This window comes from Pangasianodon hypophthalmus, chromosome 19 (assembly GCF_027358585.1).
Source record: "Pangasianodon hypophthalmus isolate fPanHyp1 chromosome 19, fPanHyp1.pri, whole genome shotgun sequence".
Taxonomy (NCBI): Eukaryota; Metazoa; Chordata; class Actinopteri; order Siluriformes; family Pangasiidae; genus Pangasianodon; species Pangasianodon hypophthalmus.
In genome coordinates this window covers 21,714,834-21,736,621 of record NC_069728.1, presented here as the reverse complement: position 1 = coordinate 21,736,621, position 21,788 = coordinate 21,714,834, and the positions used below count along the sequence as shown (strand labels likewise).

General features: G+C 39.1%; 1 protein-coding gene across 1 annotated transcript; it reads right to left on the bottom strand.

Moving 5' to 3' along the window:
• Nucleotides 1-1,445: 1,445 nt before the first annotated feature.
• Nucleotides 1,446-20,653, bottom strand: LOC113524832 (NLR family CARD domain-containing protein 3-like). The gene is made up of 13 exons (XM_034313611.2): nucleotides 20,531-20,653; nucleotides 19,282-19,349; nucleotides 18,910-19,023; nucleotides 16,973-17,050; nucleotides 16,746-16,823; nucleotides 16,485-16,545; nucleotides 16,082-16,286; nucleotides 12,986-14,756; nucleotides 10,459-10,632; nucleotides 6,448-6,621; nucleotides 3,644-3,817; nucleotides 3,070-3,246; nucleotides 1,446-2,780 (listed from the first exon to the last, which is right to left on the bottom strand). The coding sequence occupies exons 2-13, from the start codon at nucleotides 19,320-19,322 to the stop codon at nucleotides 2,759-2,761; spliced, it is 3,069 nt and encodes a 1,022-aa protein (XP_034169502.2). The 5' UTR covers nucleotides 19,323-19,349; nucleotides 20,531-20,653; the 3' UTR covers nucleotides 1,446-2,758.
• Nucleotides 20,654-21,788: the final 1,135 nt, after the last annotated feature.

Below are 21,788 nucleotides of genomic sequence, written 5' to 3'. Positions count from 1 at the left end.
ATCAGATACCTGGGGCGGAAGCCATGCACATCTCAACAACTCTATAAAAGATTAAACGATGAGATTTATACCACTGATTCACACTATTTATACTACTCAAACAGATTAATTATCTAATGTATTTAATTTATTCAGTATATTTAATCTCCATTTACTTATTATTATTATATTATTATTATTTATTTTTTCCCCTCCTACTTTCATTTCCCTACCCTTCCAGATAAAAAGGGGTGCCTTGTGCAATCGTGTGTTGATCTGGTTGGTTGATTGGGTGGTGGTGGTGCGGTGTGGTGGGTCCGGCTGATGCGGTCTGGAGCCTGGGGCTGTGTTCATATCCGATGCCAGAGGGGGCTGGGGTGGGATATGATCTCTGTGGCCTTGGTCGCAGTGTGGGTGTTGGTGCTGGACGGGTCATATGTGGTCTAAAGGGAGCTGCAGCCTGATGAGGTCTACTATTGTGACCCATCGACCTCAAGTTTGGGGTACTATGCTGATCTCTCAATGGTATTTTAGCATGCAGCCTGTCCACTTGTTGACCACTATGTAAAACCCTGGAGGAATGCTTCCTTTTTTGGGGTGATGTCAAGTTGACCTGTCTGGCACTGGCAGTTCATACCGCGAGTGTGCCTGTGGGGTCTGCCCTTTCCCTCCACTTTCTGGTGTTTGGTGTGGACGTTGGGTGGGGCTCTTCATCTGTGTCCGCATGACCCGGTGCTCTGTGCTGATGGATGGATGCATGGATGTTCTTTTTTTTTCTCTCTCTCTCTTTCCCCTCTTTACATTATTTTCTTCCTCCTTTGTCCTCTACCTCCTTTTTCCTAACAATGCCTGCATAAGTTATGTATGTATATGAATGTGTATGTATCTGTGTGTATATATGTCTCCACATAAAAAAAAAAAAAAAAAAAAAGAGACTGTGTCTGAGCCCCAAACACTAAGTGGAAGGCTGTTCCATAACTGTGGGGCTTTGTAAGAGAAAGCTCTACCCCCAGCTGTAGCCTTCACTATTCGAGGTACCAACAAATGGCCTGCACCTTTTGATCGAAGTAGGCGTGGCGGATCATAAAAGACAAAAACTTCGCTCAGGTACTGTGGCGCGAGACCATTTAGTGCTTTATAGGTCAATAGTAGTATTTTATAATCAATATGAAATTTGATTGGGAGTCAATGCAGTGTGGATAAGATAGGGGTGATGTGGTCATATCTTCTGATTCTAGTAAGGACTATAGCAGCAGCATTCTGGACTAACTGGAGCTTGTTTATGCTCCTACTGAAGCATCCAGACAGTAAGGCATTACAATAATCCAACCTAGAGGTAACAAAAGCATGAACTAGTTTTTCTGCATCTTGTAGTGACATTATATTTCTTATCTTATCAATATTTCTGAGATGAAAGAAAGCTATCCTAGTAATATTATCCAGAAATGAAAGACTAGAGTCAATAATCACAACAAGGTCTTTTACTGCTGCACATGATGAAACAGAAAGGTCATCCAGAGTTATTATCTAATCAGAAAGCTTACTTCAGGCTGCATGTGGTCCTAGTACAAGTACTTCTGTCTTGTCAGAATTAAGTAAGAGAAAGTTAATAAGCATCCAGTTTCTAATGTCTTTTACACATTCCTCAACTTTATTAAGCTGGTGTCTGTCATCTGGCTTTGCTGAAACATACAGCTGTGTGTCATCAGCGTAACAGTAGAAGCTAATACCATGCTTACGAATAATTTTACCCAGAGGTAGCATATAGAAAGAAAAGAGCAGTGGGCCTAAAACAGAACCTTGCGGAACACCAAACTTTACCTTAGTATGAGAAGAGAAGTCACCATTTACATCTACAAACTGATAACGATCAGTCAAATAAGACCTGAGCCAGGAAAGGGCCGTTTCCTTAATGCCTACTACATTTTCTAGTCTATCGAGGAGAATAGCATGATCAATGGTATCAAAAGCTGCACTAAGGTCAAGCAGCACCAGCAAGGAGACACAACCCTGATCAGAGGCCAGTAGTAAGTCATTTACAACTTTTACCAGTGCTGTCTCTGTGCTATGATGAGGCCTAAATCCTGACTGATACATTTCACAAATGTTATTCCTATGTAAGTATGAGCATAGCTGCTGTGCTACAACCCTTTTCTACGATTCTGGAGATAAAGGGGAAGTTTGATATTGGCCTTTAGTTGATCAATTGACAGGGATTGAGGTCAGGTTTTTTTAATCAAAGGCTTGACGACTGCTAGTTTAATTGATTTAGGTACATAGTCAATGCTAAGGGAAGAACTGTTTATCTTTAAAAGAGGTTTGGCTGTTTCTGGAATTATCTGTTTGAGGAAACATGTAGGTAAAGGATCTAGTATACAGGTTGATGATATGGATGATGAAATTAGTGAAATTAGTTCGGTCTTTCGAAGAGGAGTAAAACATTCTAATTGCTGATCTGATATCATTATATTATTATCTACAGGGTTAATTATAAAACTGTCTGGTTTTAAATTAATAGTCTGAATTTTATTGGCGTTTGGTTGGACTGCTGCTTTAGCTGAAAAAGCAGACAAGCATAACTTCGTGAATCGTTACAAGAAGGGTTAACACATGCTAAATTATACAGTTAAACAGTAGATGCTGGCACCTCTGATAGATACAACATGAAAGATTTACAGGTTTGATCACTAAAGACCCAATAGAGAATGACACGCTGTATGTGTTGGTGCTGAAGACTTCATTCAGTTCTCAGAACCCACTGTGTGAGACTCCGATCAGATCAGACGGGTCTCATGGTCATGCTGTAAGAGGGAATAAGAAAGACTAATTAAACATGATTATGTGTTTATCCCAGTCAGATAAACTAGATTTGGTTCAGATTGATCTGGTTTTACAAACTGAAGGCAATAGTGGGAATTTGTCAGACAAACATTTTAATATCACATTCTCTCTGCCTCATTATAGTTTTTAAATGTTAATATCTGAATTTATTTATTTATATTGTAAAATAAATACAATAACAGACAGAATATTTTTCGCATGCAAATTCACACCGACACACCTCTGAAGTCTACAGAAACAGTAACTTACTGTAGTTTCTCCAGTTTATATTGTGCATCATTCAGTAGACCAGAGAGCACCTTTGCTCCTGATTTTCCTGTTTTATTATCATTCAGATCCAGTTCTCTCAGGTGTGATGAGGAGTTTGACTTCAGAGCTGAAGCCAGAGCATCACAACCTGCATCTGTAATACTGCAGTCCCACATCCTGTCGAGAGAAAAAGAAAAATACTGATCACACTCAGAGCTCCAGAAAAAATATGACAAAAATATACAATTTGTTTGTATTACTTTTATGCATAAGTTTGAAATTCTCTTGTCTATGGCATTTGACAGTCACTCTTAGCCAGAGCAACTTACATTTATCTCTCTCTCTCTCTCTTTTTTTTTTTTAATACAACTGAGCAGTTGAGGGTTAAGGGCCTTGCTCAAGGGCCCAGCTTGAACTTGTGACCTTCCAATCAGTAGTCCAACATCTTAACCACTGAGCTACCACTGCTATTAGCCTGAATTTATATATTTCTGCAAAGCTGATTTGTGACAATGTCCTCTGTTAAAAGCACTATACAGATAAAACTGAATTGAATGGAATTGAATGATCTTACTCCAGTTTCTCCAGTGTACAGTGTGGATTCTTCAGTCCAGCAGAGAGCAGCTTCACTCCTGAATCCTGCAGTTTATTGCGACTCAGGTCCAGTTCTCTCAGACTGGAGGAGTTTGAGCTGAGAACTGAGGACAGAACTCTACAGCTTTCCTCTGTCAGATTACACAAACGCAGACTGGAAGAGAAAAGATGACATTGAAAGAGTATCGGTATCAATTAGCCATGGAGGAGAAAATGACCTGACACAGCATGCTTCTACTGAGACACACAAGAAAGCCACACAAGCTAAAGGTGCAAACAAAATTACTACATTCTTTGTTGCAAATACCAATGTTAAAATTGCTGCTTGTGAAACTTCGTATGTGTGCCATAAAATCAAACATCTGCCGAGGTACAACAGTATTGACTGTCTAGTTAAGATTAATGGCACTCTCTTTCATGATTCAAACACTTTAAAGAAAATGCTTATTGGAAGAACGAAAGCAGAGATGATAGCTATGCATGTTCTAGGACCCAAGACTGCAAGGGATATGTTGGATGATCTTTGACCTGAAGGTCAGCCGGTTTATTTCTCAGTTGCCACTGATGCCTCAAACAAGGGGAACAGAAAAATGTTTCCAGTGTGCATTAGATATTTTACGGTGTCTGACAGTGCAATGCAAGTTTCTTGACCTTTATGAAGACAATGATGAAATGGCAAGAGGCATACATCAAGCTCTTATGAACTGTTTTGAAAAGTATGAATTAGATAATGGGCATGTTGTAACAACTTGCCTGTAAAAGGCACTGGTTACAATATTATGATTAGTTTAGACTCTAATAGTGTGAGGTGAAGAGCAACCAACCAACACCAAATAAACTGCTGTATTATACAAATTTCAGAGCCACTAGATATTTACAATTACCCCTGCATCCACAGTGTCTCTCACTGTGTAAAATGTCCCATTGGAAAGTATATACAGTTGATTACTGTTAATTACTGTTAATAATTACATTAATAGTGCTTACTACACACACATATAATACATGACATTATGTGGCAGAGCTACCATTAACCCCCTCTTCCAGCCTATGGTGCCGGAGGTCACAGGAGTTCATGAAATCTTTTCAAGTTTACCACATTTATAGTGTCTGTCTTCTGTGGGTTACCCCATCGAACTGTGTAATTTATTGGCCCTAATTTGTTGACAATTTCTGCTGGACCCTCCCACTTGGGTGCTACCTTGGCAGAGAACTTTGCAGAAGCACTGGAAAGAGGGTGAGAATGGAGCCAGGCTAGATTCCTTGGTTGAAAGTGCGCATCTTTCCTCCGGACATTATAATATCTAGCTTGTCTAACTCTACGCAACCCCATTCTGTGCTTAATCTCCGCTGACATTATTTTCTGTCTCTCCACCACAGGGTAGGTGGCTTCGTCTGGCATCGGGGGTTGATGTATCAGCTGTTCCAGTGGTCCCTTGAGGGGTCTGCCTGTCATGAGCCCGGCCTGTGTTCTCCCAGTTGTCTCTTGCTGAGCAGTGTTTAAAGCAAACTGGAACTCATGGATCCACTGATCCCAGGTTTTATGCTGGTATCCCACATGAGATCATGACCTTCGTTCTGTTGACTCTTTCCACCAGGTTCGTCTGTGGGTGGTAACTTTTGAGGGGTTTTTGTGTTACCCTTTTGCAAAGGTCAGCCAGCAGCAATGAAGTACACTGGGAACCACAATTAGAGACCAGAAACTTAGGTATCCCCATCTGGTAAAGATGTCCTCTCTAAGTATTTTTACTAACTTAGGGGTTTTTCTGTCTCGCAAAGGGAACATCTCTATCCACTTGGTATAATAATCCACAATCACCAAGAAGTATTTTTTGCTTTTTGCTGGCAGGGATCGGTTCCATGAGGTCAAGTACCAGGGTGTGCCCTGCCTGTGGTACTTCAGTGGTTTGCAACCCTGATGGTTTTATGTTCTCATATTTGTATTTTTGGCAGGTGGTACACAGCTTCACATACTCTCTCACGTCTTTCCATATTGTTAGCCACCAGGCTACTTCCAACACTCATAGCAGGGTCTTCAATCTACCGAGATGGACCCCTAGCTGGTTGGAGTGGAAGTAATGCAAGAAACTCTGTATCAAGGTTAGTGGAACTACAAGTTGATACTTTTCCCCTATATCTTTTACTCTGAGTCCTCTATACAAAACCCCCTGGTGATCCTCAAATCCAATGCAGTGTGTGGGTGCTTTGTGGTCTTACTGTTTTGCCTTAATTTGAAAGATGGTGTCTTCTGTATTGTGAGCTTGAATGATTTCAGACATGGTATGGGGTAGGTCAGTTTAGTGGTGGTGGGTGACATTAAAGCAAAGTGCAGGGCCCATGGAAAGAGGAAAAGAAATGCCTTGTTGGCCAGACTGGTTCAAGCTGACAAAACGGTACAGTAACTCAGATAACCACTCTGTACATTTGTGGCAAACAGAAAAGCATCTCACAATGCACAACAGGTTAGGACGGTTAGGAGCATTGTTATGGTTACCGTGTGCGCATCGCACGAGCTGTTGGTTTTCCATATCAGCACAAAAAAACTTTTTTCTATAAAAGAAATACTTAGTGTGAAAGCAATTAGTAAATGTATAATGAAGAGCGATTGTTGCTACTCTGTAAAAAGCTCTCAGTCAGAAAACAGTTAAGAATCTAAAACTCTCATATAACAGACCAGATTTGAACTGGAACTAAAAAACTTTACATTGTCTGAGAACAGAGATTACAGTTTTATTGCCTGTGTGTGTGTGTAAGTGATCTTGATCAGTGTAATAGTGAACTTACTCCAGTTTCTCCAGTGTACAGTGTGGATTCTTCAGTCCAGCAGAGAGCAGCTTCACTCCTGAATCCTTCAGGTTATTCTCACTCAGGTTCAGTTTTCTCAGACTGGAGGAGTTTGAGCTGAGAGCTGAGGACAGAACTCTACAGCTTTCCTCTGTCAGATTACACCCACGCAGACTGGAAGAGAAATATATGACACTGAGAGAGTAAGATATTGTTTGAAACTGTTTCTTTCACAGTGAAACGTTCTAAATCTTGTTTATATCGTTTATATCTTGTTAATGTTACTACAGGTGGGGGGTTAATAAATCACTTGTTTTCACAATGCACTTTTAAATGGCAAGCAAGCTGCACTTTTAGTTTTATGTTACTAGAGCACCAGTAAATATTACCAATAAATAGTAAAACGTCATATGTGTTCTTACACTAGGTCTCCTGTGTTCACTGAGCAGTGTGCTGCCAAGATCATGCACTGGTGTTGAAACCTGGAAGCTTCTTGGAGATCTCAGATTGTTTATGCATTCAATTGATCAATTCAATTCAATTTTATTTGTATAGCACTTTTAGCAATGGACATTGCGACAAAGCAGCTTTATGGAAATCTGGAGATAAAATTTAAAATTTATAAATTTATCTGTAAATTGATATTGTGCATGTTAGAATAAATTGATATTATGCTTTTTAGACTACAGCAATTTAGCCATTTGATCTCTCATTTTTGGGGTTATAAATACTGGTTCTCTAGGTGTTTTGTAGTGTCAGCTGTTTTGCTCTTTTTTCAACTGACAACACGTGTTTTACATGCAATCCTACACAAAGAAGCTGCAAAGGTGATCAGAATGCAGCAAAATTTAAAGCTTTGCTGTTGGAATTTTTTTGGGTCCCAGCAGCGCTTCCAAAGACAAAAAAAAAAAAAAACAACAACTCAAATACGGGAAAGTGAGAAAAATGGGCTTGTTAGTAAGAAAATATAAGAAGATTTATGTTATGTTGAATGCAACAGATTTCACTGCCAACATTCCAACATTGCAATGTAATTAAAAATAACACTGGGCCTCATTTATCAAGTATTTATTTGAAAACGATTAATAGGCGCAGTTACGCTAGAAATTTGTCATTTCTGAAAATCATGTTAAAAATGTTTATGCTTCACATTTCACTACTGAATTCATTTAAATTTACATAATTTTTAAATAAATTATATTCAAATCATATAATTGGCATTAAGTTAATGCATTTTTATGTATAGATTGTTAAGCTGTCAGGTTTAAATTGCTGTTATGAATCCCCTCTGCATGTGGCATGTTTCCTAAAACAATGTGAACTGTCGTACTTTTGTTGCGACTTGTTTTTGTTTTGGCTGCAGTCCAGTCTCTGCTCCTGTCTTACAATTGGTTTATTTCCCAATTGTGTTCACCTGTTTTCCTTTTACATCTTAATTTGCTTCTGTATTTATATCCTAGATTTCCCGTGTCTATGTATAAAATCTCATTCTTGTTTATCTATGTTATTAAGCCTTATTTAATTTCCTGTGATTATTCTGTTTTTCTGACATGATGGTTTCCAGTTTCTCCCTTATGGATTATGATTTGTGGATAACACTGAATAACAGAATTCACTGAAAACAGAGGATGCCATCTCTCTGTCTCTTCACACTGTCCTGACTCATGTGGAGGGCACATATGTGAGGATATGCTATTCACGGACTACAGGTCTACTTTCATACTGTCATTCCCAGCAAGCTCACCTCCAAACTCCACCAGCAAGGTGTCAGTTCATTACTATGCAATTGGATCCTGAACTTCCTGTCAAATCGTACAAAGGCAGTGAGCCTCGACCCCCACCTGTCCTCTACTATATCTCTGAGTACTGGCACACCACACGGAGCCCCACCCTCTACTCCCTCTTCACACATGATTGTGTTCTTGCATTCACCACTAACACTATCATAAAGTTTGCAGATGACACAACAGAGATTGGGCTGATCTCCAACGGCGATGAATCAGTTCAGCAGAGGTGCAGGACCTGGTGAGCTGGTGCTCAGAGAACAACCTGTCCCTCAGCTCCACAAAGACCAAAGAGCTAATCATCAACTTCAGAAGGTCAAGGAATGACGAGTATGCTCCTTTCTTTATCAATGGCGACAGAGTGGCCACATGGTCCACAAACACCACTGCTCTGATCAAGAAAGCACAGCAATGGCTGTCTGTCCCATCAGCTGCTGGCGACCTTCCACCACTGCAGCACAGAGAGCATCCTAACATATTGCATTTCTGTGTGGTATCTCAGCTGCACAGAAGCTGAGAGGAACGCAATGAGGGGATTGTCTCCAGTGCACAGAAAATCATTGGTATACAGCTCCCAGCCCTGAAAGACATCAACAGTGCATGCTGCCTCAGGAAAACTGCCCGCATTTGAAGAGAGCTCACCCATCCATGCCATCATCTCCTTCCATCCGTTAGATGATGCAAGGCCATCTACAACCGCACCTCCGGACTGAGAAATAGCTTCTTCCCCAGAGCCATAACTGCTCTGAATCAGTCCACCAAGAACCCCCACATCTATCTGAACTGCCCCCCACAACTGTGTGCCACAACTGACTTGCATACACACACACACACACACACACACTGCACTATGACACCAAATAAGCTATACAGTAACGCAGAGGTTCATTTTCCGTTCATTGTGTGTACTGTCTGGACTGCTGCTGCTTGTGCTCAATATCTATCGTACACTGTTTACACATCTTCATACGTTTGCACCTTGCACTGTGAATCTCTCTTCTGGACAAGAAAATGTTACCTGTCACTGTCTCAGCTTAGGGCTGCGCTACAACACAAATAATAATCTCAGTCCTCAGGGAATAATACATTTACCCACATTGTGCTACTTATGAATACTCCATATCTACTTTCGCGTACTATACTGGTTTTGTTGCTGTTTTGCACATCTGTGCTGTTGCACTTTAACTGCCAAACACTGTTTATATTTTTTATACTGTCTACAATGTTACTTCAGTGCTTCAATTGCACACATAGGATATATACTATTTTTTTTTACTGTATTCTTTATTTACTATGTCTTATATAGCATCTAGTAAGAAAGTTACAAACCCAGTTTTGTTGTACTTGTGCAATCAAAAAGATATTCTATTCTATTCTATTCTATAAAGAAGCCACAGAGATTATGCACTTGCTTATTGTCTCTAATCAATGCATGTTACAGAAGGCTTCCCTTCAGATACCATGGGATTCAAGGGAATGTGGTTGTTATGGTGGAGCGAAGAACCAGTGCTACTTCATGCTGCTCCTAGGGCAGCGCCCATGTCCACAAGCCCTGTGCTGAGCTCTTGCATCTCGCAAGATAAAATGGTTAGGTAAGTTGGTTAGGCAAGAGGCCAACCGTTGCTGAGACGATTACAATTTTGCACTTTCAGCTTTCTGTGAGCTTTTCCTTATATGGAGTTTTGCACTTTTTATGGGTGATTTACATTTGAAAAATATATGCACGTGAGATTGTGAGAAGAAAATCAGTGTTGCTGTAAATCTGGTGGGAATTGTTAGTTTTGTGTGGCCTACAAAAATATTTATACACTACATAAGGCCCAAAATGTGTATGTTTGGGTTGTTCACTGGTACAAAATGTGACGTAACTGTGGCTGCATACATTCAGTCACACAAGCAGCTCAAATTCTCTTGATTTTCTGCCTCCAAAGCTACAGTGAAGGCAAAAAACCTTCTCATTACCAGGTACACCAATCTTTATTTCATCTGCATTACTGATATAATAAATCTAATCTAAAGACAATGCTAGGCTAGTTAGTTAGCTGTCACATGAGCCACTTTTTTTTCCATCATCATCATATATCAACACAAGCTCTCTGGTGAATTTCTGTAATAAAAAAAGTTGCTCTGGATAAGAGAATACATATATATATATATATATATATATATATATATATATATATATATATATATATAAAATGTGTGTGTATAATAGTTGTGATTTTACTTCAGTATCTCCAGTTTACAGTGTGGATTCTGCAGTCCAGCAGAGAGCAGCTTCACTCCTGAATCCTTCAGGTTATTCTCACTCAGGTGCAGTTCTCTCAGACTGGAGGAGTTTGAGATGAGAACTGAGGACAGAACTCTACAGCTTTCCTCTGTCAGATTACACCCACGTAGCCTGGAACAGAAATGATGACATTGAGAGTGTAAGATATTGTTTAAAACTGTTTCTTTGACAGTAAAACCTTAAATGCAACAATCGAATTTTCTCTCATTATTGCTAATAATAGCTAGCTATTAACTACTGATACTTGGTTTCACAGTAGCTAGCACAATATTTAAGCTATAGTAACTGTAACATGTGGGGGTGTGGTTTATCAAGAGTCTACACAGTTTGTTCTCTCTCTTTCTCTCTCTCTCTCTCTCTCTCTGTGCGGCCATGAGCTGAGCAAAGCCAAATCTGAGTAGGCTGAATAGCAAGTGAGCAGAAAAGCTGTACTATTGTAAGTTTTATGTTGCTGTCTCCGACTGTGCCAAAGCGCACAAGCACCAATAAATAAAAACCTCATGTGTTTGTACAGTGGGTCTGCTGTGTTCTCTGAGGGGTCTGCTGCTGAGATTGTTACACTGGTGCTCAAACTTGGTAGCTGCTTGGAGAAGCAATTAACAGGGATATGGAGTCCTCATTCACTCATCTACCTGCAGAAACAGCCACATCAGGCTATCTTTGGCCTGCAGAAACAACAGCATAAGATGCATACTAAGACTGCAGAAGCACAGGCCGCATATCGGCCCTGCGTAGAGCACTACAGTTCACTACTAGAGTGAACTACACTGCTTGATACATGAAGGACATCGCTGGCCCTGCTATGAGATGACTGTAAAAAAGAAAGGGGATGAGCTTTCCTGCAGCCACCATTTCCCCTGAGTAGCTAAAAAAGCTGGTTGGATGGGTGTTGCTGGAGTAGGATCACCCAGCACACACCATCTGAGGGGACAAGGATGAATTTATGGTTGCCAGAGACACATGTATAGTGTTCACTTCATCTCCTGTATAAAGAGGAGTTCATGGTTGTCTCAATGACTGCAAGTTTCATAACCCTTCCCAGATTGATGAGCAGCAAAAACTGGTTCTCTGAGATCATGGCTGATAAATAAAAAACATGGAACTGAAGGATGATGTACTTTCTTTTTCCCCCATGACTGTAGTAAACTAGACTGGTGTGTTTTTGTATTTTGCTGCATGAATCGTCCTAGTTGTAATTATTATATTAATCACTGCAGATTTGGTTTAATTTACAATATGGCTTCCACACTCCTTATGCAGTGCATTATGCACTTATTCTATTTATTTTACTGTATTTTATTTTGTGTTTTCTTTTTTATATCATGCTCCAACAGTTACACCTTACTGAAGACACAAAATACTAAATATACTAAAATAAATTTACTAAATTTAGTAAAATGTATGTGGAATACAGGAGATTTCACCACTCATTCATGATTTCATCCATAAAAAAATCACTCCTCAACATTAAGTGTCTCTGATTAATATGTTTCTCCTTTGATGCCCTACTTTTCATGGAGTTTAAAGGGACCATATTATTAGTTAATTTTTAGTCAGTATTTATTTATTTAGTTAACATTGGCCTCAAATTGCATTCCGTGTAACCAAGCTCTATTGACATTGTATTTACAGCCATAAATTTTAGCTTGACATATTGTGGTTACATCAAACTGTCAGACAGTGGAGCTGGACACTTGAGCTGATATCACCCAAGAAAAAGTTCAAGATCAGAAGTGAGTCACACTTCTGTTTTAGACTTCTGTTTTAGACAAACTCTGCCCTGCCTGCATAACTTCTCAATAGTGCCTATATATACATAAATAATATAACTATGTGTCCAAGTTATAATAATATAACTTAACTCTGCTTGTGCCCAAATAGGCTGGAGAGGTCCTTCCTCCTAGGACGCAGCAGCCATTCCGGGTCCAACAAAAGGTGCTTTTGGATTGTACTGACTCGTTATAGTACTGTACTGTCCCTTAAACTCCATTCCTCCCAGGTTGCTAACACAACCATTACTGCACTATCACCTTATACTTTATACTAAATTTCAATTCTAGTTGCATCTGTGGTTACTACAATATCTTACTGTCATGTAATTGCTCTTTGTGATTGATATATTTATGCTCTACTGCTCCTCTGTGTCCTCACCCCCACTGTTTCCCATACCCCCTCCCTGCATGCTTCTTATTCCTGTTGGACTTTATTTATGTCCCATCAACAGTGTGTATGTCATACATGTATCTTGCACCTTGGGTCCAGAAGAAATATTATTTTATTACCCTGTGTATTGCACACTGTATATGACTGTGATGATAATAAAGATCAACTTGACTTGAGAAGTTCTTTGTGGTCAGAGACTTGAGATAAATGATTACTAGTGAACAGACATTATTTTTAAATCCGTGCAGTTAAGAGTTAATATTAGCACTACAGTAAAACATTTATAAATAAAAATACTCACACTGCTTTTCTGGATGCTTTGACCACTGGCAGCAGCCTCAGAAGACATTCCTCTGATGGGTCATATTTTCTCAACTCAAACTCATCCAGCTCCTGTTCTGAGTTCAGTAACACAAACACCAGAGCTGACCACTGAGCAGGAGAGAGTCTGGTTCCACTGAGACGACTGTAACTTCCTGTGTTCAGGTAATGCTGTACTTCCTGCACTAGAGAATGATCATTCAGTTCATTCAGACAGTGGAACAGATTGATGGATTTCTCTGGAGATGGATTCTCCCTGATCTTCTCCTTGATGTACTCAACTGCTTCCTGTTTGTTGTGAGAGCTGCTTCCTGTCTGTGGCATTAAACCTCGTAAGAGAGTCTGATTGGACTCCAGTGAGAGACCCAGAAGGAAGCGGAGGAACAGGTCCAGGTGTCCATTCTCACTCTGTACGGCTTTGTCCACTGCACTCCTGAGGAACTCAGACATGGTTGGATTTCTGAAGTAACTGAAAATGCTACTGCTTTGCTCTAACACATTTGTCTTCTGAAAGATGAAGGAGAGAAATGCATATAAAGCAGCCAGAAACTCCTGAACACTCAGATGTACAAAGTTGAACACCTTCCCCAGGTGAAGCCCAAACTCCTCTCTGAAGATCTGGGTACACACTCCAGAGTACACTGACACTTCTCTCTCACACTCTCCCAGGTCTTCCTCATAGAAGATCAGGTTTCCTTTCTCCAGCTGTTGGAAAGCCAGTTTTCCCAGTGCCAGGATACTCTCTCTGGTCTGCTGAGGATCAGGGTCACATTTCTGATGGTACTTTTGGTCCTTGTGTTTGATCTGAAAGATCAGGAAGCATGTGAACATTTGAGTCAGAGTCTTGGGGATCTCTCCACTCTCTGCTTCATGCAACATTCTCTCTAGAACAGTGGCTGAAATCCAGCAGAAGACTGGGATGTGGCACATGATGTAGAGGCTTCTTGAAGACTTCACATGTGTGATGATTCTACTGGCCAGGCTCTGATCACTGATCCTCTTCCTGAAGTACTCCTCTTTCTGAGGATCACTGAACCCTCGTACCTCTGTTACCTGGTCTACACACTCAGGAGGGATCTGATTGGCTGCTCCTGGTCGAGAGGTTATCCAGAGGAGAGCAGAGGGAAGCAGATTCCCCTTGATGAGGTTTGTCAGCAGCACATCCACTGAGGCTGACTCTGTCACATCACACAATCTCCTATTGCGCTGGAAATTTAGAGGAAGTCGACACTCATCCAGACCATCAAAGATGAACAAGACTTTGTAGGCACTGTGGTCTACTGATGTTAATTCTTTCATATCTGGGAAAAAGTGATGAAGAAGATTCATCAGACTGAGATTTTTCTGCTTCATCAGATTCAGCTCTCTAAAGGGAAGTGGAAACATGAAGAAGACGTCCTGATTTGCTTTTCCTTCAGCCCAGTCCAGAATGAACTTCTGCACAGAGACTGTTTTTCCAATTCCAGCTACTCCTTTAGTCAGCACAGTTCTGATGGACTTGTCTTTAAAGAGGTCATTACATTTGATGGGTGTCTCCTGTGTTGCTGGTCTCCTGGACGCTGTCTCAATCTGTCTCACTTCATGTTCATTATTGACGTCTCCACTCCAACCCTCTGTGATGTAGAGCTCTGTGTAGATCTCTTTCAAAGGTGCTGAGCTTCCATACAGTGAGATTCCTTCATTAACTCTTTTAAACTTCTCTCTTAGGTTGGACTTGAGTTTTTGCTGATACTCAGAGACCAGGTACACCTCTGATAAAAAGGAGAATAAAGTAAAATTATAAATTTGTAATTCTACAAATACCACATAATATTCCATACTTTTTAAATTTGAGTACACTGCTAAATTGTTTATTTATCTGAGATCTATTATAATTTCTATCAGGATACTGATTTGGTACCTGTCTAGACAAAGTGTACCATACTTATAAGGGGCCAAGCCCCACAGGTGCGTAGGCACCTCTTGTAATCATGAGTATTCTTCTTATCATTATTCCTTTTGCTCTTGAAGTCTATGGCAGCCCATTGATCCGCTTTCAGGGAAGGTACGAAATTTTGCAAACTTGTTGGGGACAGTGTGAGTATTCTTATAATTCATTGGCTCATGCCAAGTTGAATGTGAATATGCATTCCTGAAAAACCTTCTTTTTTGACCTTGTCCAAGACGTTTCATTGGCTCTTCACCAAATTTGACTCAGATCATCCTTAGACCATGCTGGCAAACTGTTATTAAAAACTTTTTGCTAGACCAAACCGTTCTGGAATAATGCACAAGCGAATTTGATGGTGAGCATGCCGAAATGGACTTGAGGCTATATATTGAGAACAGCGCCACCTAGTGCTCATGAGATATGAAAAATTCATATTTTTGCTTTTCAGACCATTTGCCCGATTTTCACCACATTTGACTCAGATCATCTTCAGATCATCTTACTGCTAGCAATAAGCTATGGATTTTGTGTTGATAGACCAAACTGAACTGTCGGTCCAACTGACTTCAAAATTTACATGCAGCATCTATGTCCATCATTGTCCATGAGGGCAATTGTGTATCCTTATAGCTTTTCTGAATTTCATCCAATGGCCATGAATCTCACATTTTTCGATACCTTAGGTCCTACAGAAACCAGTGATATACATTTTTCCACAGTAGGCATTTTGTATGTCCACCATTTATCCAATCTTCACCATATTTCACATAGATCATCATCAGAGCATGAGAGCAAAAAATCTTTTCAATATCTCAAACCTTTTCCATATAACGCATTGACATAAGTGCCGCATAGTGTTTTATGCGATATCTTGGCAACAATACTGCCTATTGTGCTGAAACTTGATATGTAACATCATGACCATGCTTACTTGCTTAGCTCCTTACTTTGTCTCTGTTGTGCTTGGCCCCATAATTGCTGCTTGCAGCTATATTTATAATTAACATTAGACTGCTCATATAATATGAGGACTCTCCTGCTCACAGATCAGCTTTACATATGAAAGTGATAAGAAACGCTCCTTAAATGACAATGTTCTTCCTCTAAAGCTAAATTGATGTAATAATTGTGACTCAGAGCTCTTACTGTTGTGCAGTGTGTTAGCGAGATCTGTGTGGTTCATGTCCTTCAGGACGTGCAGTGTGATCTTCAGTGCTCCCTCTCTGACACTCTGCAGATCCTCTTCAACCTCCACCTCCCTCTCAGTGCATGCTGGGTAATCTGGACTCAGGAACTTCTTAAACCTTTTCAGCTCGTTCTTTATCAGTGTGATTACTTTGTGTTCCAGCTCCTGATTACAAACACACAGTAACAGAACACAGGGCTAAATTTGAGAGATGATTCAGTTACCACAGATCAAACAGCATATCTGTCTGAATAACCATATTGCCACAAGAAACAGTTAAAATTGCAAATAAGTAGATCATTAGTTAAATTAATATCTTTAAATAATGCAGAAATAATGAGAACAAGTCACACACACACACACCTTAAATATGGATTCAAGGTTCTGTGTTTTTCTGATAACTTTGGATTCCTTATTTTGGATTCTGTGGACAAAATATATGTAATGGGAATTACAAAGTGTATATGCTCGACCACTCAGCAGTTCCTTTATTTCTGAAACAGTATCTTTATATACAGTAAATATTAATAAACTAATTAACTAAGATATTTTCTGTATAATGTCTCAGGTATTAATCTCCTTATTACTATTCACATCTATCAGAAATGATTAAGGTATACTGACCCCAGATCAGTGGAACAGTCTCCATCTTTAAATTTATATGGATGACCCATGGACTGGTCACTCTTCACTGACACACAGCTGGGGATCAAACGTGTTAGAGGCAAAAAATTAAGTGAAGAATGAAAAAGATTTACTTTAAAACATTTTCATTGTACAAAAACATCTGAGGATTAAAAAGCTTATTTTCCATTAATTGTTTGACCTCGTATTTCCTAAATCATCTTTACCTAAGATCAGTAGAATGGTCTTGCTGTTTAAATTTATATGGATGTCCCATTGACTGGTCGCTCTTCATGGACACACAGCTGAGACAAAATTAATGTGACAATTAATGAAGCTGAAATGTGAAACATGCATGCTAGCTCAACTACTAATTAAATAAAAAGATATTTTTTAAGATGAGGATATAAAATGTAAAAATAAAAATATATAAAAAAATATAGAAAATTACAAATGTTTACTTCCACCAAACTAGCATTGTGTCTCAAATTACATACTCATGTACTATTCAGAATCAGAATCAGAATGAGCTTTATTGCCAGGTATGTTTACACATACGAGGAATTTGTTTTAGTGACAGAAGCTCCACAGTGCAACAGAATGACAGTGACAAGACAAGACACAGACAATAAAAAGAATAATATACAAATATACAAATAGACAATATACAATATTTTGTATGTTATGTGCAATTTTGTATGTACAGGTATGTTATGTGCAAATTTGAAAAGTAAAAAATTCTACACCATTATAAAGTACTAACACTAACTGGGTTTCCTATTACAGTTAGTGTTTGAATTTTAAAGACCTCACACATCACCTTCAAACTTATCGAAAGCTCTGTTTTTTAATGTAAGGTCAAAGTTTTTGATTTGAAATACAGCTCATTACAACAAACATGATGACTTTAAAGTTGTGTTATGAGGAGCATTGCTGCACCAATGTTTGTCTATTCAAGGACACTCCTGTGTTGTCTTGGCTGTGTTTGAAGGTGAATCTTCACCCTGATCTGAGATCCTGTTTTCCATTAGGATGAATCTGCATTTTTATCAGTTCATCTCCCACTCAATTCTCAATTCGAGAATCTCGAACCCATGATGCTGCCATCACCGAGCTTTACTGTAAAGATGGGATTGTCCAGGTAATGAGCATTGCCAGGTTTCCTCCTAAACTGCTCGTATTTAGGTAAAAGACTTAAATCCAGGTTCTTGACCACCTTCCACACTAAAACCCTGTTTGCTCAGTTTGGTTGAGCTCCAGCTCTAGGCAGAGGTGAGTCTCAGTTCCCTAGTTAGGGAGCTGATCAGGGAGGCAGCCATTTTAAGGGCTGTCTTAATAGTAAAATCCTTCCAGTGCACTGGAACGTTCGCTCCCTAAAAAATCCCACAATGCACCGCAAAAAAACAGGCAGCATCGATGCTCACTACGTTCCCTTACTGGAAATGACGTCATATTTTCTGAAGACTCTCAGCTCGAAAAAAATGGTGGACGAACTCTCAGCCAACTTCGTCTACAAACGTAAGTAGCTTGTTATCATTGTTGTGGCTCTCAGATGATTACTTACGTTAGCGATTTTTAACTTTATTTGACGTTCTGTATACAGTGTGTTTGAGTCTAATGACTTTTAAGTCTTTAATGATTTTAAAAAACTAGCGAGCCTACGATCCTGCTTGAAGCACCGTGACAGAAACGCATGTGATTAAGTGACCAAATTTATATGACACGTTTTTATATGTTATATGTAATTTATATGTTATCATAAGTATATATTATTATATAATGTCAGAAAGCTACTGGTCCTGCCTGTTGGTGATAAACGCCAGTGGTGATGTTTTCTGTGGTTCTGAACGCCTTCCATTTAAGTTTGTTGGAGGCCTCTGTGTTCTTCAGGTACTTCAAAGCTGCAGAAATGTTTAAGTTTCCTTCCCTAGATCTGTGCCTCAACACTGTTGTGTCTCTGAGCTTTAGGACAATTCTGTAACCTCATGGCTTGTGTTTTGCTCAGACATACACCATCAGCTGCATCACCAAGTTTCAGGAAAATTTTAAAGATAGCCAGCAGAAACCGATCCACTGGAATTCAATTTTAGTGGCATACTAAAGGCTCTGAATAGTTAAATGTGTTATTCAGGTTATTTAGGATTATTTTCTCAATCATCTTTACCTTGGATCAGTAGAACAGTCTTGCTCTTTAAATTTATATGGATGTCCCATTGACTGGTCACTCTTCAGGGACACACAGCTGGGTTCTGGTGAGTCTGATCTCTCCTCCATCAGACTAAAACACACAGAGACACTGTGTAAGTTCCTCTCAAAGTAGTTTTTTGTTATTTATTATTACATAGTCCTTTCACTTCGTCACTTAGGGAGTGATTAAACTCTCCCCAGATCATTAATATCTGCTGGTATTGAACATCTTGAGCTGAAGCTCAGTTTTTCTGATCACTGAGTTTCTCTGTTCATTAGTCACATTTAATAAATACACATCTGTGAGTCTTTCATTGTTGCTGAATACAACAATAATTTTGTCTCTCACCTCTCATCTTTCTTTGTGTTTTGTTCTTCAGAGAGACTCATTTTGGAAGTCCTGTGTTCATATCACAGCTGCAAACACACACACACACACAGACACACACAGCATGACAAGTAATGTATGTAAAAAGACATTTGAGCCATTAGGAGTAAAGAAAACAATCTATCAGAATGTAATAGGATTCTTCATTCTTCTTTCAGGTAAACAGGTAAACAGGTCACAGCTATACTTACATGAGATGGAAGGGTTCTTTGGGGAACAAGTGTTTATACTGAGATCACATGACACACAGATCGACTCCATTCAACTAATTATGTGACTTCTGATGGTAACTGGTTTTACTGAAAATGTGGGTGAATACTTATTCATTCATCATTATTTGTAATTAATAATTATTTGTATTAATTGTATTTGTATTTCTACACTACATTACACTTATTTTCATATGAACTTGTCAGATTTTTGGGACGTTTTGGGAATGATGAGATAATACTGTATGACATTGTATGTGATTCATGGCGCCACCTACAGGTGTGACTAACTTTCAGAGCATCTTTCAGAGCAATACAGAGAGATGACCGATAGTGAACACCTTCTTCTACAACCCACCTCCTATAAACATGTGCCAAAAGTCAGAAGCAAAAGAAAAATCCACAAATAGAAAAATAATTTTGATTTGATTTTCATTGCTTGCATTTTCAATACATTTCTTACATTTTGATCATTAATATTTTGATAATAGATTTTACTTGAAACATCTGGCACAAAATTAACTCCATAAAAACCCACTAAACTGTTCATCTAGTGTGAACACATAATACACTGTATTCTAGCTTTATATTTATATTTTGACCCTGGAGCTGAACTTCACTTCCTGTTTATATGTAGCTTTATCTCGATAAAGAATGAGGCATTAGCGCTCTAACTGATGTTTACAGGTTTGAAGGTGAATTGAGGTGAAGCTTTAATATTTTATTCAACAACTAGCCTGTAGTGTGTTCACTATTATGGTAATGAATCTAATAAAACACATGGTTATGTGTGTAACACAGAGAGAACACTCTTCCTGTCTCTGTGTGGTTATATAACCCTGTGTGATGGCGCAGTTCACTTACACAGAAATATCAGCTTAAAAAGCCAGAAAATAAACTGTATACATTAACACTTCATTAAAATACAGCAACACTGTACTCCATATCGTATACATGTATAACATTAATGTTATTATAGCGTTAGATTTCAGTATACGTACTGTTTTTCTCCCCAACTACTTCGTCTTGAAATGGCGCCGCTGAGTTTCACTTTCACTAAACCGGTGACCTGCTCTAACCGCCACACCTGCTGAGACACCTGCTGGCCACAGGGTGTAACTGCACCAGAAAAAAACAACAACTCGGCGTCAACGATTAAAAGTTACTTGGCATTAGTGATGCCAGTTAACAACTCGACTTTCATTGACATTACTTTAGGATTTAAATCATCCAAATCAAATCCTATTTTTTTTTGTAGTTTTCCCCATTTTCTTCCCATTTTTTCACTTGACAATTCTCAGCCATTTCTCCCTTATCATTCAACAGCTACCAACATGGGAGGATAAAGGCCAACATGAGCTTCCTCTGAGACACGTGAAGCCATACAACAGCATCTTACTGCTTCTGGGTCACAGTGCAGCACAACACACCTGAGGGAAGCACCATCCGCTCTCTTACACATACATGATGCTTACACTACTATAGTAACAGCTCATTCATTTATAACAAACTAAATTAAAAATGTATCATTCACGTGATGAAGTTTTCCAAAGTTTTCTGACATCTTCAGGACAGAGGAGTTTACGCTTTGTGGTTTCTCTGTAACATGACATGCTGCATTTTTTGTCTTATTAACTGCAAGAGAGGCCGGTGAGGGAACGACTGATTATAGCTGAGAGAGAGCTATAAGTGAGAACAGGAACTAACTTATTTACTGATGTTGCACAACATTAAATGTACCTATAGATTATAATATTGTAACTATACAACTATACAGCTTTAATGGGTTATTTATATAATCCTGATCTCCTGATGACAGAGGGAACGATTTAAATTGTAAATAAACACTAAACAACCAAATTATTAGGAACTTCATTCTCAAGCTAGGTAAACTGTCTTGTGAGATGCTTTTCTGCTCATAACTGTTGTAAAGAGTGGTTATTTGAGTTACTGTAGCCTTCCTGTCAGCTTGAACCAGTGTGTCATTCTCCTTTGACCTCTCTCATCAACAAAGTGTTTACACACTCACAGAACTGCACACACTGGGGTTTTTTTTTTTGGTTATCTGTGAAAATCCCAGGAGAAAAAAATCTCAGCAGTTTCTGTATTACTCAAACCAGCCCATCAGGCACCAACAGTCATGCCACTTAGACAACTTTTTCTCCAGTCTGATATATGATCTTAATATTAACTGCTTCTAATTAATTGGTCAGTGAATGTACCTTTATTGATTTTACCTTATATTGTCTATGATCTGTC